This window comes from Microtus pennsylvanicus, chromosome 5, assembly GCF_037038515.1.
Source record: "Microtus pennsylvanicus isolate mMicPen1 chromosome 5, mMicPen1.hap1, whole genome shotgun sequence".
NCBI lineage: Eukaryota > Metazoa > Chordata > Mammalia > Rodentia > Cricetidae > Microtus > Microtus pennsylvanicus.
Window position 1 is genome coordinate 135,541,861 of NC_134583.1, and position 18,487 is coordinate 135,560,347.

Consider the following 18,487-nt stretch of genomic DNA (forward strand, 5'->3'; position numbering starts at 1 on the left):
AAACACGCATTTCAAAACCAACATGAATATCAGAACAAGGGAAGCAAAGAGCAGGCTCCATTCTCAGAGGCTCTCGTGTGGTGGGGTGTGCCGGAGCCCAGGAATCCTCCGCTTGAGGAAGCCCACACCTCCCACCTATGGGACTCTGGTACAGGTGACCTAAGGACCAGTCTTTGAGGAACCGAGCTAGATACAGCTGGTTCTGGCTGTACCAGTGTTTGCTTGGCGTATTGAACACTAGAGAAGGAACCTCCAAGGTTTGGGCCAAGGAACTTCCAAGGTCTGTGATCTTCTGGGACCACAGATCAGTCAGCTGTGCAGCAGCAGCAAAGGCCTCGGGTTGCTGCAGCAGGTTGGTGTCTGCACTGTCATGCTCAGATGACCCCCACTGGACACATGCAGCGGCTTCCATCTCTGGCTCTTACTTCTCAGGAAATGATGTATTTTTAAATAGTATTTTGTTATGCAATGAAGAAAAATCATAAACATTTGCACTTGGGGAACAAGGTGTCAGAACTAAACGCCCGGCCTCTGGATGGCTCACAGCAATAGGAAACGGAGCAGGACGTGGCCGCTGTGCAAACGTATTGATCGGTCTTGGTTGCTCTGCAGTTTGCAAAGAGAGATGGTTCTGCCTGGTGTGTTTCAACGCTTGAGGGAGGGCAGAAGCTTCCAAACCTCAGCTCTGCTCGCCCAGCTCTCTTTAACAGCAAATTCTAACACCAGCAAAATTAAAATGGCTCCCAGGCTGCAAAGGGTTCCGAGCACAGAGTAATCACACCCCTCTGTGGACAAGTAGCCTCGTGCATTTCATAGCAACCGCCATGGTCCAGACGCGTATGATGGCCGAAAGGAGAATGTACGCCCTGGATGCTCTCAGCAGGCTTTATCAGCCTAAACAGAAATAGTTATTGTTTATAATGAAAAAATGTTCTCCTTTAATACCACAGAGGAAAATTTGCCTTGCCCACATCTAACTTCTGATATTCATGAAGACAAATTCTCCTGCCACCCCACAAACGTTAGAGTTTAGATGCACAATGTCTCCCATAGGTCTGCAATCCCCCAGCAGGTGATGCAGTTGTAGGAAGCTGGGGAGCCTGTGTAAGCCGGAAGGAACAAATGTGTGAGTGTATCGGTCAGGGTCCTCTAGAGGAACGGACCAGTAGAAGGAATATGTATCAAAAGGGATTTATTAGATTGGCTTGCATGAAATGGTGAGGCAGCCCAGAGCTGACTGCATACTGGAGAAGCCCTGTAATTGTTCAGTCTGTGAGGCTGGGCCCCTTAGCAGTTCCAACCTGGCACTAAAGGCCTGGGGGATTCTGCGGAGCCATTGGTCTTCAGCCCTTGGTTGAAAGCCAAAGAAACTGGATCCTGGGATAGCAAAATATGGTGGTGGTGGTGGCCAAAGCAAGAGCAAGATAGACCATTCCCCAGCAAGGGTGTTAGCAGGAAAGCAAACCTCACTGGATTTCCCTCTTTCCATCCGGGCTGCCACTAGAAGGGACTACTTCCCACTTCAGTCACTCCTTCCTGGGAACAGTCTCTCAGCGAATTCCAGCAATCAGATTAACAAGTGAGGTGTGGGCCTTAAGAGTTGGAGCCTATACAATAAAGGAACTTCTGGAGGCATTACCATCCCTGACTTCAAACTCTATTACAGAGCTACAGTAATGAAAACAGTGTGGTACTGGCATAAAAACAGAGAAGTCGACCAATGGAATCGTATAGAAGACCCGGATTTTAACCCACAAACCTATGAACACCTCATTTTCGATAAAGGATCTAAAAGTATACAATGGAAGAAAGAAAGCATCTTTAACAAATGGTGCTGGCACAACTGGATATCAACCTGTAGAAGAATGAAAATAGACCCATATCTATCACCATGCACAAAACTCAAGTCCAAATGGATCAAAGACCTCAATATCAATCTGAACACACTGAACCTGATAGAAAAGAAAGTGGGAAGTACCCTACAACATATGGGCACAGGAGATTGCTTCCTATGTATAACCCCAGCAGCACAGACATTAAGGGCAACATTGAATAAATGGGACCTACTGAAACTGAGAAGCTTCTGTAAAGCAAAGGACACTGTCACTAAGACAAAAAGGCAACCCACTGACTGGGAGAAGATCTTCACCAACCCCGCAACAGACAAAGGTCTGATCTCCAAAATATATAAAGAACTCAAGAAACTAGACTTTAAAATGCTAAATAACCCAACTAAAAAATGGGGCACTGAACTGAACAGAGATATCTCAACAGAAGAAGTTCAAATGGCCAAAAGACACTTAAGGTCATGCTCAACCTCCTTAGCGATCAGGGAAATGCAAATCAAAACAATTTTGAGATATCATCTTACACCTGTCAGAATGGCTAAAATAAAAAACACCAATGATAGCCTTTGCTGGAGAGGTTGTGGAGAAAGGGGTACACTCATCCATTGCTGGTGGGAATGCAATCTTGTGCAGCCACTCTGGAAAGCAGTGTAGCGGTTTCTCAGGAAATTCGGGATCAACCTACCCCAGGACCCAGCAATACCACTCTTGGGAATATACCCAAGAGATGCCCTATCATATTACAAAAGCATTTGTTCAACTATGTTCATAGCAGCATTATTTGTAATAGCCAGAACCTGGAAACAACCTAGATGTCCTTCAATGGAAGAATGGATGAAGAAAGTGTGGAATATATACACATTAGAGTACTACTCAGCGGTAAAAAATGACTTCTTGAATTTTGCATGCAAATGGATGGAAATAGAAAACACTATCCTGAGTGAGCTAACCCAGACCCAAAAAGATGAACAATTGGTTTCTAGCCATATATAAAGGTTTTTGAGTCTATAATTTGTGGTCCTAAAGAAGCTAAATAAGAAGGTGAACCCAAAGAAAAACATATAGTTATCCTCCTGGATATGGGAAGTAGACAAGATTGCTGGTCAAAAAATTGGGATCTTGGGGGTGGGGTGGGATGGGGTAAGGGGAGATGGGGAGAGAAAATTGAGAAGGGGAGGATGGGGGGAACTTGGGGAAATGGGATGATTGGGATAAAGGAAGGGTGTATAGGGGTACAAGGAAGCACATATCTTAATTAAGGGAGCCATCTTATGTAGGGATAAGTCCCGCCCCTTAGGGGGCGTGTTCGCCTTGGGCTAATGTTGGCCTATAAATTTGGCAAGCATGCACCCAGCCGCCCCCGCAGGAACGGTGGTTCTGTAAGTCTATTTCGCCATTAAAGCTGTCTGTATAGTTTTACAATCTGTCTGCATTTGTTTATGCCGTTACAATCTTAGGGTTGGCAAGAGACTTGGACCTAGAGGGGCTCCCAGCTGCCCAGGGCAATGTCACCAGTTAGTTCCTTGAACAGCTGAGGATAGGAAACCTGAAATGGCCCTATCCTATAACCATACTGATGAATATCTTGCATATCACCATAGAACCTTCATCTGGCGATGGATGGAGATAGAGACAGAGTCCCACATTGGAGCACCAGAACGAGCTCCCAAGGTTCCAATGAGGAGCAGACAGAGGGAGAACATGAGCAAAGAAGTCAGGACCGTGAGGGGTGCACCCACCCACTGAGAAAGTGGGGCTCATCTATTGGGAGCTCACCAAGGCCAGCTGGACTGTGACTGAAAAAGCATGGGATAAAACCGGACTCTTTGAACATGGCGGACAATGAAGTCTGATGAGAAGCCAATGACAATGGCACTGGGTTTTGATCTTACTTCATGTTCTGGCTTTGTGGGAGCCTAGCCAGTTTGGATGCTCACCTTCTTAGACCTGGATGGAGGGGGGAGGACTTTGGACTTTCCACAGGGCAGGGAACCCTAACTGCTCTTCAGACTGGAGAGGGAGGGGGAGAGGAGTGGGGGGAGGAGGAGAAGGGTGGGAGGAGGGGGAGGGAAATGGGAGGCTGGGAGGAGGTGGAATTTTTTTTCAATAAAAAATAAATTAAAAAAAGAAAGAGTTGGAGCCTAGCTAGCCCTGCCAATGGCCAAGCCTCTTCTGCTTCCTGGTCCCCTGACACGTAAGACATCCTACTTACCTGCTCCTGTACCCAGGGTAAGTTTTTCTCCCCTGCCTTGATGGGACCGCACTGTGAGACAAAGTCAGTCTTCCCTCCCTGGGCTGTTTCTGTGACGTCTGTAACAGTAACAAGAAGGTTAATTACATGGCCCCTAACACAATCCTTTTACGATGATCCTAGCCGGTTGTGGGAGTGGAAGCTTGATCCGTTTAGCCAATGACATTTGGAGGTCATCTGCCATGGGCATGGTTTTTCCTGATACATGAGCGTCTGATGCACCATTTGGTGACCGGGTCCGGAGCTTTCTCCATCTTTCCACGGTGGATACGTCACTTCCTATTGTATCTGTGGATGTGTGTGTTCCCCACTTCATCCCTTAATAAAGAAGTTTTCTCCCCCAAGCATCCGTGGGTTTCTTGCAGCACTCGTCCCACCCCTAGGATGGCCTCTCCTTGCCCTGGAGAGCAGGTTTGCTGCCAGTGGGCGCCCGTCAGCATTTGCACCTTTGACGCTCAGATGAGACACGCTCTAAACCCGAATCCAGGCTCACAGCCTCCAGAGTCATGTTTCTGAGAAGAGGAACATATAGTTAAATACCCCTCAAGGGCCTGTGTGGTAGACGTGGCCACGAGCTTGCAATGTCCTTGACAGACAGTTGGTAGAATCTTGAGGTTGGGTCTCCTAGGAAGAAGTTACTTCCCGGGCGTGGCTCCTACCATGCTGTCCTATCTCCCCACAGGCCCCAAAGCATCAGGGTTCAATGATCATAGCCACTTCACTGTTACTCAATGTCTACTAGGTATGCTATGGCTCTAAATGATTGTGTAAAATTTTTGGCTCATCTTGAACTTTTAATTGTATTTTGGTGTGAGGAAAATAGGACCATTCACACCTACTTTCGCTGGTGTATCTGAGTGACTTGAAATAGAGATTTGCAAGGCCCACGTGACTATGAGTATACATTCGTCTCCTCTGACCCACTTTCCTAGCTTGGGTGTGTTCGGCCCGCAGGTCATGCTCAGACTTGTAAGGACTCAGCAGGTGTGAGGGATGAAAGGCAGGGTTCATCTGAGGTAGGCGTCACTTCAGGTCCCCTGGCACCAACGAAGAACTCCAACCGACAAGGTCAGTTGACAGGAGCCATCCAGGGTGCGGTGGGATACAGGAAGCTACTGCCGTGAACTCACACAAATCACCAAGCAGCCGTCAGACAGCAGTAATGGCTTTTGATTTAAGGTTGAAGGAAGCAGTCCCTGGGGCCACTTACTGTGCTACATCATCCTTTTTGGGAAAGGCTCTCAAGTAACTGCTGGGCAGACCGAGAGGATGAAATTCACGGAGGAAAACGGGCATGAAGTCGAATCTCTCCGATGTGCTCTTTAGCTGTGGACTGGCTTGTGGGAGAAACACAGTTTCTATATCAATTACAGAGAATGTTCATTTCTTCAACCCTTTCTTACGCCCACCTGCCTGTTTCTGTCTTTATCTCCTCTGCCTCTTTATGTCTACACACACACACACACACATACACACACACACTCCCCAGTTCATTGTCAGCAAGCTTCTTTACCTCTTAGAAAGAACTGTGGGTTCTGATGGAAGCAGTGTTGACCTCTAACCTAGATCAAATAGCAGGGTTCTTTCAGGGCTTGGCCACTCTGCAGTCTCTGATCGCCTTCCTTCACCCCCAGGGAGGAAGCCTTTGCTGTCCTGTGAGGGTTAGGTGCTGGCAGCCTCCCCAGGGAGGGAAGGTGGTGGGGTCATGTCTTCGGCAGATGCTCTGATTGTGAAACCAAATGTAGCCTGCTCTCGGCTGCTCACTGCCCCGCAGTGGCAGCCTGGCAGAGGTTCAGAATGACTTGTTGTGGGCTAGGGTTGAGGCATTTATCTCTCCCTAGACAAAGGAGAGCATCCTCTTACCAAACTGATTCGTTCCTGCTGCCGTTAAGGGCCCTGTCGTGGTCCTGCTCCTGAAGCAGCTGCGGGTAACACAGGATCATCTCTTGAGTGCTCTCCTTGTGCCAATCAGAGAGCAGCAGGCACCAGGGGAAAAAAATCAATAAGCAAATACTGGATCTGTGCCCTTGTTGAGCCCCTCCAAATCTTATGTGTTGTTATAAAACCTAACTGTTCCTGGGGTGCTCATTACAGGATGAAGTCATAGAAAGCTAGATTAACGTGGCAGGGTGCCTGTCAAAACAGCCATCAATCAGTCATGGTAGTCCATGCCCGGCTGGGGCTGGAAAAGGATCACAAGTTTGAGGCTATCCTGGCCTACAGAGAGAGGTGGGGAGGGAGGGAGGGAGGGAGGGAGGGAGGGAGGGAGGGAGGGAGAGAGAGGAAAAAGATCCAGCGAAACAGCTCAGGGTGGAAGCCCCAGCCTTAAGACTGATGCCCTGAATTTGATACCATATGTGAACTGAGAGAATGGGCTCCATATGCAGGCCATGTGAGCCCCCACATGTGAACTGAGAGAATGGGCTCCATATGCAGGCCATGTGATCCCCCACATGTGAACTGAGAGAATGGGCTCCATATGCAGGCCATGTGAGCCCCCCATATGTGAACTGAGAGAATGGGCTCCATATGCAGGCCATGTGAGCCCCCACATGTGAACTGAGAGAATGGGCTCCATATGCAGGCCATGTGAGCCCCCACATGTGAACTGAGAGAATGGACTCCATATGCAGGCCATGTGAGCCCCCCACATGTGAACTGAGAGAATGGGCTCCATATGCAGGCCATGTGAGCCCCCCACATGTGAACTGAGAGAATGGGCTCCATATGCAGGCCATGTGAGCCCCCCACATGTGAACTGAGAGAATGGGCTCCATATGCAGGCCATGTGAGCCCCCCACATGTGAACTGAGAGAATGGGCTCCATATGCAGGCCATGTGAGCCCCCCACATGTGAACTGAGAGAATGGGCTCCATATGCAGGCCATGTGAGCCCCCCACATGTGAACTGAGAGAATGGGCTCCATATGCAGGCCATGTGAGCCCCCCACATGTGAACTGAGAGAATGGGCTCCATATGCAGGCCATGTGAGCCCCCCACATGTGAACTGAGAGAATGGGCTCCATATGCAGGCCATGTGAGCCCCCACATGTGAACTGAGAGAATGGGCTCCATATGCAGGCCATGTGAGCCCCCACATGTGAACTGAGAGAATGGGCTCCATATGCAGGCCATGTGAGCCCCCCACATGTGAACTGAGAGAATGGGCTCCATATGCAGGCCATGTGATCCCCCACATGTGAACTGAGAGAATGGACTCCATATGCAGGCCATGTGAGCCCCCCACATGTGAACTGAGAGAATGGACTCCATATGCAGGCCATGTGAGCCCCCCACATGTGAACTGAGAGAATGGGCTCCATATGCAGGCCATGTGAGCCCCCCACATGTGAACTGAGAGAATGGGCTCCATATGCAGGCCATGTGAGCCCCCCACATGTGCACACAATAGATAAATAAATAAAATGTACTAAAATTTTAAATATGTATTTAGAAAACCAAGGAAAACAATCTGAACAATCAACCAACCCAAGTCTGTGGTCAAACATTCCCTCCAGCCTCCCCACCCCACTCCAGAGCTACACACGTAGGAACGAGAAACACCAAGTGGTGAGGATGGCGATGCAGATGTGCAGTCCCTTGTTCTGGTGTCCTTTGGGAGACTCTGGTGGGACTGAGCAACCTGAGGGCTGCTGTGTAGGAGCAGAAGAACCTCGAATGCCCGTGGGAGAAGGTGGGCGATCTTGAGAGACACGGAGTGAGAAGGCAGATGGTCTTGAGAGACACTGAGCACTGCAGGTGATGTCTGGGGCACACAGCACACATGAGATGTGACAAGAGCCTAAATCCATCAGGGTCAGTAGAGAGAAGGGATTTTCACCAAAACCTGAGAATTTAGCCTCCTTTCCCCAAATTCAGACTCTGTTTCTCCTAAGGATGCGCCCCGACTCTTCCTGGAGATTCAGAGACAATCACAGGCTCCTAGTGAGTAGAGTACAGGCTTCCTGGAGATCTGGACTTTGGAAATCCCTAAATGCTACCCCAGCGTTCTAGTCACAGTAGAGATGACAAGCTCTTCACCTGAGAAAGCCACTCATCACTTGGAGAGGGCAGCACACCGGAAATGCAGTGAGCCTTGCTGTCTTCAGTCGGCCGTGAAATGAGCGCTTGAGAGACGGTGAGCTGATGTATATACTCACTGCGACTGCTTGGCTTTGAAGGGAAGGCCGGGGAGAAAGAGTGAGTGTCCTCCAATCATGGGCTGCGATTGGACATAATTAAATTATAGTTTTTAATTGGGCAAGCACTCATGGGGCCCTTATTATTTTTAAAATGAATTGCCTTCTGATTGTTAGTGTGCAGATATGATACACTGAACCGAAACTATTTCAATAAAACATCTTTTTTTCCCCAAGAGCTATAGAAGAATCTCTAGGTCAGACAAGGTAAACCATTAGGAATAAATGCTGACTCATAATTTTCCATTGTAACTAGGAACAAGAAGGAGTGAGTAAGGGAAAACTTTCAACTGTACCCTCCTGTGTTCCCACATTTACCTGAGCTGTTAGCAGACAGCTGTCCTGACCCTCGGGCACAGAGTGCTTGGATCTGATGAGCAGTGGTCGTGTCTGTGTGGCTCTGTCCTGAGCTAGGATTCCTTGCTGCTGTTAAGATCTCCGATGACCTTTGCCAGGATGCCTAAGGTCTGTGCAGGACCACCGGCTTGTGATCTCTCAGATGGAGCTGGCAGTTCTTCCTCCATCTTGAGCCCACCCTGAGAAAAAAAAAAGATCACATGACTGTAGTTATCCGAAAGCCCCATGGCAAGAAGCCTTCTGAATACTATAATTAGCGTTATGGTTAAGTATTGCTTGGATTCTCTGCTTCTAAATACATGTGTCAAATGAGCAAGAAGTCAATTTTCTCTGAAGCGAGACTGAAATTTGAAAATCACGTAGTTCATGATTTGTGAATCTAGGTTAACAACCCATTCATATATTTTTTATCGCCACATGGACTATTGACAACAAAATTTGACTTAAAATGTATATTCCCAGGACTGACTAGAATCTCAGTAATACTGCCAATGAGAAGTATCTAAAAGACTCCATCTAACGGTTTTTTCATGACAACTAAATTTCTTTATAATGCCAGTCCGTACTTAGGCTAAGAACCACCACCCATACTCCTGAGAAATAACACACAAGGTTGACCTGTGACCTCTGCATCTATGCACATACACACACACAAAGTAAGCCAATAAGGTCTACTTCGTACGATGGCTTTCAAGACTAGACCAGACATTAATGTGTCTGGCCTCCAGGTTGACATTCAACAAATGTAGTTACCATATGTCTCTGCTCTGCCGTGCACCAGCTCTTTAACCGTAGGCAAGCAGCTGAGCGTTTCTTCATATATAAAAGAGAACAATATCTGTTATACTTAGCTCACGATGTGGCTATAAAAGTCGGCTAGAATTGCGTGCTGAAGGCTATTGCTGCTCTGCACAGGGCTACACACACATAAAGTGTTGATGAGATCACATTAACAGTTTGAAGCTTTGAGTGAGTGATGCGATTGACCGTGATCTAAGCCCCAGTGGCACCTAGCCTGCTGTCCTACCACTTGCAATGGGCATGTGAGCACAGGTGTCTGACTCATGAAGACTGGTCAAGGACACAAATGTAGGTACTACCCCCCTTCCCGACTCTCTGCTAAAATTTTACCAACAAACCCCTAGTTTTATAGTTATTAACTTTTCACCATTATGATTCTAGACTGGGCAACCTAGCTTTGACAGCATCCTGAATAAATAGACCTAGATTCTGGGAAGGACTCATGTCGTCCAAGCCCACAGTCATATATATATATATATATATATATATATCATTGGAATAGCTATTAATTTATGGTGAGGAGAGTTGCCCCAGGACATTCCCCCAAGGAAATGCAGAAGGAGCTAGTTAAATATTTAGGATGTCTAGTGACTTTAGGCTAAGGTGACTCTAAGTACTCATTCCCACAGAGGAGATATGCTGTCTTAAGGAAGACACGGTGAATCGTCGGGCAAGGCTGTGCTCACTCTTCGCTCTTAAATGGATATCGTCCTTTCAGAGACTCTCCCCTTCTGGCATGACTCAGGCTGTCAATGCCTTCCTAACTTCTTAATAGTCTTACCCTTTCGTGACTCTGCAATGCCTTCAGCTGTGTTAATGTCAAGGCTCAGTAGCCATTCTTTATCTTCAAGAGAAGTTTTGGTTTTTTTCCAGTACTGGAGATACATCTTAGAGCCTCATTCTACCACAAAACAACATCCTCGCCGGGCGGTGGTGGCGCACGCCTTTAATCCCAGCACTCGGGAGGCAGAGGCAGGCGGATCTCTGTGAGTTGGAGACCAGCCTGGTCTACAAGAGCTAGTTCCAGGACAGGAACCAAAAAGCTACGGAGAAACCCTGTCTCGAAAAAAAAATCCTCAAACCCAGGTAGATATTTTCAAAGTGTTAGCCCACTTGCAGAGGATCATTTGGATACATCTTAAAAGAATGAAAACTTATGCCTCCCCAGATCTCCTAACTAAAACTCCCTACTGGTAGGATCTAGAGCCCTGCACTTTAGTCAGATTATAGATATCTTATACAGAGCGGTGTGAGGACTGGGGGTTCCTTTTCACAGTTCTAATGGCGAAACATGTGGACTTCTGGAGTTCCGTGTACTGGTGCCCCTCAGTTCCTGGTTCACGTGGTGGCTCCTTAACATCACTTTGCGTTAGTCATGAAAGAGACCGTGAACTCAACATCTATATCCTCTCTCCCTATTCAAATATCACAGTATTTATTCTCAGAGAGATCATGTTAGGAGGTGTAGCAGGTCGTGAGGATGCAGAGCTTCTGAATGTGGTTCGTACCTTATAAACAGAACAATGAGTGTTCTCTGCTCTTTCTGCAGCGAGAAGCTGGCAGTCTGGAAACTGGGGGACAGACAAACCTGATGCGATGTTGCAGCGTCCAGAACCGAGCACCAGTATCTCCGCCACCACGCCGCTAAAACAGCCCAAGAAGGCAAGGGACCCTGCACTAGCACAAAGGCTACTCCTCCAGACTTACACCTGCTTAGGAAAACTCAATGCTAACTCTAAGTCTGGGTCAAAGCCAGTTCTCCACTCTTTATTTTGGGAAGAGATCATCTGACACTATTATTTCTGGTGGCAGAAACAGAAATGGAATTTGTTTGATGTGGAGTCTCACTACACAAATTACATACGTTTATTATCATCTACAGGAAGCAAAAGGAATGCATTTTAAAAAACATTTCAGACTTATATATGTTGCTGTTGTTGTTGTTGGTGGTGGTGGTGGTGGTGTGTGTGTGTACATGTATGTGTGTGTGCGTGTGTTTGTGCATGTGTGTGTACGTGTGTGTGTGTGGTTTAGTACTCACCACACCGTGCAGGTGGAGGTCTGAAGAGTTGGTTTTTGCTATCCACATGTGATCCCAGAAATTGAGCTCAGGCTGTCAGGTTTGACAGCAAACATCTTTACCCACTGAGCCCTCTCACTGGCCCAGGAATACACTTTGAACTGAAATTGGTACGTTGAGAATCACTGTAGCTCGGTGGGGCTTCAGCAAGGGTGTGCTTGACTCCTGTTAGCTATGTCACACTTGGAGAAGGGAAGCATGAAGTGCTGCCGGTGCCCAGTCAGTAGGACCGGGAACGCCGTTAAACTCTCCTCAAAGCACAGGACAGTCCCTACAAGCAAGCATCATCTGGCTGCAAATGTCAGCAGTGCCAGGCACGGGCCAGCTTCCTTGTGCTGTCTCCACCCTAGTGGGTGGCTGCCCTTTCAGGCCCAGGGCTTGTCTGTGCCCAGCAGTCTGCAGAGAAAATTTAAAGGCCTGGACCATATTAATGTCAAAGGAAAAGAATGAATTCACATGAAGGCTTGCCTTTCGCGTACTAGGAGCTCCATAAAAAAATATTTTAATTAAACAGTGAATAGATGAAAACATTAATTTCACATGTGTTTTAATAAATAACAAGAAGATGGCTTCTCATATATATAACTCGCCCTCGTCCTGAGTGGATGCCAGATGATCGCATGCGTTTTCCCTCTGAATGGATCCAGTGACAGTGCCTTTCACAAAGAAAGGAGAGTGGGTTTCAAATGCTGAATATGTGGGGCTGAAAAAGCCAGCCCCATCCAACCCCCAGGTTTATTTAAAGAATTCAAAGAATTTCAGGGAAATAAAATCATATGGCTTCAAGGTTAATGTGTAAGATTTACAGAAACTGAAAAAAATTACAGCCCAAAAAAGAAAAGTATGAACTTACTGCGTGCCTCTAAATTAGAACGAGAGCTCAAGCAGGTTAATTATAAAAACCCTAATTTAATAGCTTCTCTATCTGCTTCCCGCTACAACCAGCATTTAAACCAGTAACATTTGAGGAGAAATTATAAGTAAGGGACGTTCTGAGCCAAATTTGCTTTATTATGCACACCCAGGTCAAATGCTGAATGTCCTGTCTGCAAATTGGGTACTTAGATAGTTTAATAGTCGTGAAGAGAGTGGAATAGAAGGAGAAGCGTAAGACAGGATTCGATTGTAAGAGCATCAATAGTCGTGAATGATCAGGGAGACTACACAAAGAAGATAAAAGAGCCAGTAGCTAGGGACGAGAGATGGCTCGGTAGGCAAAGTGTCTACTGTGTAAGTCTGTAGACCTGAGTGTGAATCCCCAGCACCATGCAAAGGCCAGATGCAGCAGTGTGTGCCTGTAACCCCAACACTTGGATTGGGGAGCTAGGTGGAATCCAGGGAGCTTGTTTGCCAGCCAGACTAACAGAATCAATAAGCTGTAGCAAATCCTGTTTCAAAAATTAAGTGGTGAGCCATGGAAGAAGATCCCAGACTAGACAAGGCTATGTATATGCCTACCTGCAAGTTTGCATGCCCACTTGAACATGTACATATCACACACACACACACACACACACACACACACACACACACACACACACACACCAGTAACTAATGGGTTCTCATTGTCCCAGCAAAACAAAGGTTTCACTTTTCTGATATCTTTTTGTTTTGTTTTGTTTTGTTTTTTGTTTTTCGAGACAGGGTTTCTCTGTGGCTTTGGAGCCTGTCCTGGAACTAGCTCTGTATACCAGGCTGGTCTCGAACTCACAGAGATCCGCCTGCCTCTGCCTCCCGAGTGCTGGGATTAAAGGCGTGCGCCACCATCGCCCGGCTCTGATATATCTTACTGATCACAGCAAATGCTTCAGCTCCAGCTAAGAAGAACCACAGATATGTAACGCCCCCGACTGAGTCATTATGTGACTCTCAAGCCTGCCCTCTGGGACGTCGCATGCCAAGCCTCCATCATCTGCATTTCTGTCAGCATTTATCTTTCAAGCTCCCACAGAACTCTCACCAAGCTCTGAACGCTCAATGCCTTTTCTAGCCCCAAGTTTTAAAATCTGTCTATCACAGCAATACCCCACTCCTGGTACCAATTTCTGTCTTAATTAGCATTACTGTTGCTGTGATGAAATACTATGACCGGAAACAACTTGGAGAAGAAAGGGCTTACTTCATTCACAGTTCCATATCATACATCATCCTGGAAAGCAGTCACAGCAGGAACTCAAACAGAGCAGGAAGGTGGCTCTTCACAGTTTGCTCAATCTGCTTACAGGCTTGCCTACAGACCAATCTTATGGAGATACTATCTCAATTGAGGGCCCCTCCTCTCAGATGACAGTAGCTTGTGTCAAGTCAGCCATAAAAATAGCCAGCACCTCAGGGCATTTTAACACAGCAACAGGAAGAAAACGTAGGGCAGAGTTCAAGGCCAGCCTGGGCTGCATGAGAGCATGACTCAAAAACCTCCAAAATACAAATATAAAATAGAAATTCCAAATTCTACATTTTTCAGCTCAGGAAACTGGGACATATGCTCAGTAAATTGCTCCAAAACTCAGGCTGTCCTGGTACCGAAGCTCCTTAGCACAAATGCAGGACTCCGGTCTTCCTTCCGAAGGCTCCTGACACTTGAGCGCATTTGTCTGCAGGCAGTCTTGTTCCACATCCACGCCTCCCACTGTGCCCTAAGCTCATCCATCTTCAACCTCTAATGCCTTCAGCCCAATAAATGGTGGGTGAATGAAACTGAGATTTTTCTGGTAACAGTCTGCTCCACTCTGAGATTGTTGACTTACTTATATCAGTGGTCCTCAACCTTTGGGGCCAAACGACTCTCTCAGAAGTCGCCTGGGACCACTGGGAAGCACAGACATTTATGTTATGATTCATAACAGTAGCAAAGTTATAGTCATGAGTAGCAACAAAAATAATTTTATGGTTGGGACCGTCACACCATGAGGAACTATAATAAAGGTTGCAGCTTTATGGAAAGTTGAGAACCACTGGCTTACATGAACCAGCATAGTATATGATTTGTCTTTAAAATTATTTTTTAAACATATGTTCTTCCCACATATAAATGTTCCATAAATGTCATTAAAACCCAATTACATTCTGCCTCCTGATTAAGTTTCATCAATGTACCGTGATGAGCTCTACATACCAATTTTTTAAACAGATACATGTGTGAAAATTTGGAACATGTAAGAGCCCAAATGTAATTTAGTTAATATTAGTTTTTCTTTTTTTGTTGTTCTTTTTAAAAGAAACATTTCCTCTTATTCTAATAGTGATTCTCATTAATCATCTAGGGTATTAATCTAATACCCTAGAAACTAGTAAAAAATAAAATGAAAATGGCCCAAAATTGTACCATAAATTCTAATTATTTTTTTTGAGCAGATTCTCGTGTAATCCAGGTCTCTAACTGGCAATATAGCTGAGGGTAGCCTTGAAATTCCACTCCTCTCCTTGCCATCTGGGTTAAAGGTGTCTAGTACTGTGTTCTGTTTGCCTAATGGGGACTGAACTCAAGGCCTCATTGCTAGCCAGGCTAGAACTCTACCAACCATGGCCCCTGGTTTCTCCCCAACTCTTCAGGAATAAATGCAAGGGACACAGTGTAGCAGCAAAGGGTAAGGTTTTGAGAAGCATGGCTGACTTGAATTATCTCGCCGGACAGTTGCTTGATGTAATTTTGCAGATGGCACAAGTCAGAGGTAAATTATTTGCCAATCAGGCACAGCGAGTAGGGGCTTGGCGAGATGTTGGAACCAGATTTCTCATCTCGAGCACCAGCTAAGGGGGAAGAGCTGAGATCCAGCGCTCTCTGCCTAGAAGGTCGTTTCCTTCATTACTACAATAAGCCACATGGTAAGTCTCAAGGGGGTTTTCGTTCTCCTAATATGTCTCTACTGTATTCAGAATCTGATAAAGCCCTTATTAGCATTCATCTCTTTCAGAAGAAAGGGAGCCGTGGAACTAAAGAGAGGGTTGGAATAATCCATTAATTATATCCGTTAGGCTTCAGTTACAGCTAACAAGGAATATCACGTGACTGCGGTGTGCGCTTGTTCCGAACAATACAGAACACGAAGACAGATAAGATTCAGGGCAAGCATGTCCTTCAGCAGCACCCTGTCGGCAGCGGGGATGAAAGTCATTAAAAGAAAAATTGATTGAGGTATTTTAGTAAACAAAAGAACTCCCCGCTTCCCTGTCAGGAAGTGTATTGTTAGCGCTTTGCTGCTGCTCAGTCGGCTGGAGAACGCGTGTCTCGGCTCCTCTCTTTAGCCTTATTCATTCCCTGTCACTTCTCAAACAAAATTAAAAAACTAAAAGATTGAAGACGATGGTCCTGTTTTATTTGCTTCAAAAGAAACAGGCTGTCGGATTGTGCTCAGACAGTTTACTCTGGCCTTGACGCGTGTGAAAGCGAACCCTGAAGTGGCGAGGAGGTCTCTGGGAAGGAGCCAGGAGGGGCTGGAGCTAAGAAGAGGAGCAGAGCAGGCAGGAAAACAAAGGCCGCGCGGTAAAAGTGAATAACTTCTGCAGTTCTGCAGTTAATGCAACCTCCACATCGTTCCTTCGGTACTGCCTGACCCGCTGGCTGCAGCGGCATCAGGGTGCTGTGTGGGCATGGCCGCTCTGTTATCCTTATTTTACATTGTTGAATTTTTACTCTTGCACTTATAGTACCTTAGGGTTATACTGACTATAATGTTTATTAAGATAAGGAATATTATACACCTGGAATACTTCTGTATTTGGGGCTGAACTACAACACGTTTTTAATTTAAATTAAATTTGTTTTTGAGACCAGGTCTCACTGTGTAGCCTTGGCTGACTTGGAACTCACTCTGTGGACCAGGATGACTTCAAACTTATAGAGTTCCACCTGCCTCTGCCTCTCAAGTGCTGGAATTAAAGGTGTGTGCCACCATGATTAGCTGGAATATTCTCTGAATGTAAGTGTTAGGTTGCAGTAAAAATTAAAACAGTGAAAATTAAAAATTCTCACTCCAAATTGCATGTCAGATTACCATAGGACTGAAAAGAAGCATCTGTGTGGGGTTGGAGGGGGTCAAGGGAGATCAGTTAGCAGGGATTTTATCCAAGAGTGGAGGAGTGGGAGCTGGAAACCAGATGGAAGATGTTTTGTAGAGTGGTTTTCCTGTGCTGGTAGATGAATCCCATGCTATCCCACGGACAGGCAGGAAAGGCCTACCATGGCCCCCAGGCGAGTTGGACAGGGACTTCACCAAACCTAATAGTCTAATTGTGAAAACTGTCGCTTAGAGGTCCAGTTTCTCTTTCCCTGCTCTGAGAACGGTGTCTATGATGGCCTACTTGAAGAACCTTCAGGAGTGTAGACTTTGGTATGGTCTAAGGGGTCCCTGAAGATGGCGCAGTTTCCTGTTTGCTTTATTAGTTTTGTTTCATATGTATGAGTGTTTTGCCTGCATGTATGCATGTGCGCATGCGTCATGCGCATGTCTGGTACCAGGGAAGGTCAGAAAACAGCGTTAGATCCACTGGGACCTGGGTCCTCAGCTGAGCCATCTCTCCAGTTTAGGATGCAGTCAGTTCTACACAGCAGCAGATAAAAAGAGGCTGAAGTCAGTGCAGACGGTGGAGGAAGCAGGCAACGGGAGCATGGATTCCTCATCAGAGTTACGATTTGTTCATTGAGTTCAGTTGTCACCGTGGACAGAGACTAGTAAGGAATCAGTCGGCATGGCCAGCAATGGTGTTAGAAACAAACAACCCACCCCGGTGTTCCATGAAGGGACCAGGAGCACAGTGAAGGTGGCTCACCAAGGCAAGTTCTTTTTCCCAAAAGGGTGTTCCGGAACCCAAAGAGGCCTGGCGGCACCCTGGGTTAAAATAACTTATATCTTTTGCTCCTGACACAGTTGATGTGAGGACGATTCCCAGGCTGATGATACAAGCAGGTCATACAAAGGGGAAGGAAAATCCAGGAAACAAGAGCTCTTACTGAGCTGGCCGCCTAGGACAGAAAAACCAAAATCAAGAACCTTGTTTTTCACGAGGGTATGTCTAACAATTACTATGTGCTCTCCCCCTCCCTCCCTCCCTCCCTCCCTCCCTCCCTCCCTCCCTCTCTCCCTCCCTCCTTCCCTTTCTGTCTCTGCCTCTCTGTAACTCATGTGTGTGCACACATACATGCGCGCGCGCACACACACACACTCACACAGTTGTAAGCAAACAGCAAGTCAAGAAAACTCAGACATCACACCTCTCCCCCTGCCATACCAGACAGGTGGGCAAGTCCAGTTCCCTTCTTCTCAGCTTCCTCTTGCCCTCTAGCAAGAGGCTGGAGGAAGAGAATGCCTGTGGCAAGGGGGAGTCTATTTCCTGGACTCTTGGATCTTCCCTGCCACAGACCAAAGGGTTGGAGTGTGAAGAGATGTATTTCTTCAATGTAGCATTATTTCATTTAAACATACGTAATCTTTTGACTATTTTGGCGAGGCTTTTATTAAACCTAAACCACATTTTATAGCTCGAAGTGATAAGGGAATTTATTTCCTAAGAGGATTCTGAAAAGTATGTGTGTGTGCATGTGTGTGTATATATATGGTATGTGTGTATGATGTGCATGTGTTGTGTGTGTGTGTGATGTGTGTCTGTGGTGTGTGTGGGGTATATATGGTGTGTGTGTGTATGTTTGTTTCAGCAGACGTGGTTGGTAGGATCCATGCCCTGTTAACAGGACTGTAACTCACCAGCCCTGAAGAGAGAAGGGGAGGGGGGAATGGAAAGAATAAAAGAGAAAGGAAATGTAGCTCAATTACTGGCTGCTTCCTAACATGCCCAAAGCCCTGAGGTCAGTCCACAGCAGATAAGGCAGGTATGGTGGTCTGCACCTGTAATTCTAGCATTTGGGATGTTGAGGAAAGAGGATCAAGAGTTCATGGTCATCCTCAACTACAGTGAATTCAAGGTTGGCTTATGATGCCACAAACCAAACAAGCT

The 18,487-nt window shown here is 46.4% G+C and overlaps 1 protein-coding gene across 1 annotated transcript in view; it reads left to right on the forward strand.

The window, feature by feature from the left end:
• The window catches only part of Trub1 (TruB pseudouridine synthase family member 1), a 100,870-nt gene extending 89,579 nt beyond the window's left edge, over positions 1-11,291 (forward strand). Inside the window, exon 7 of the mRNA XM_075974527.1 lies at positions 11,006-11,291. Coding sequence (XP_075830642.1) covers positions 11,006-11,247 — 242 coding nt within the window. The 3' untranslated portion in view covers positions 11,248-11,291. The remainder of the gene's footprint in view (positions 1-11,005) is intronic.
• The last annotated feature ends 7,196 nt before the right edge of the window (positions 11,292-18,487 follow it).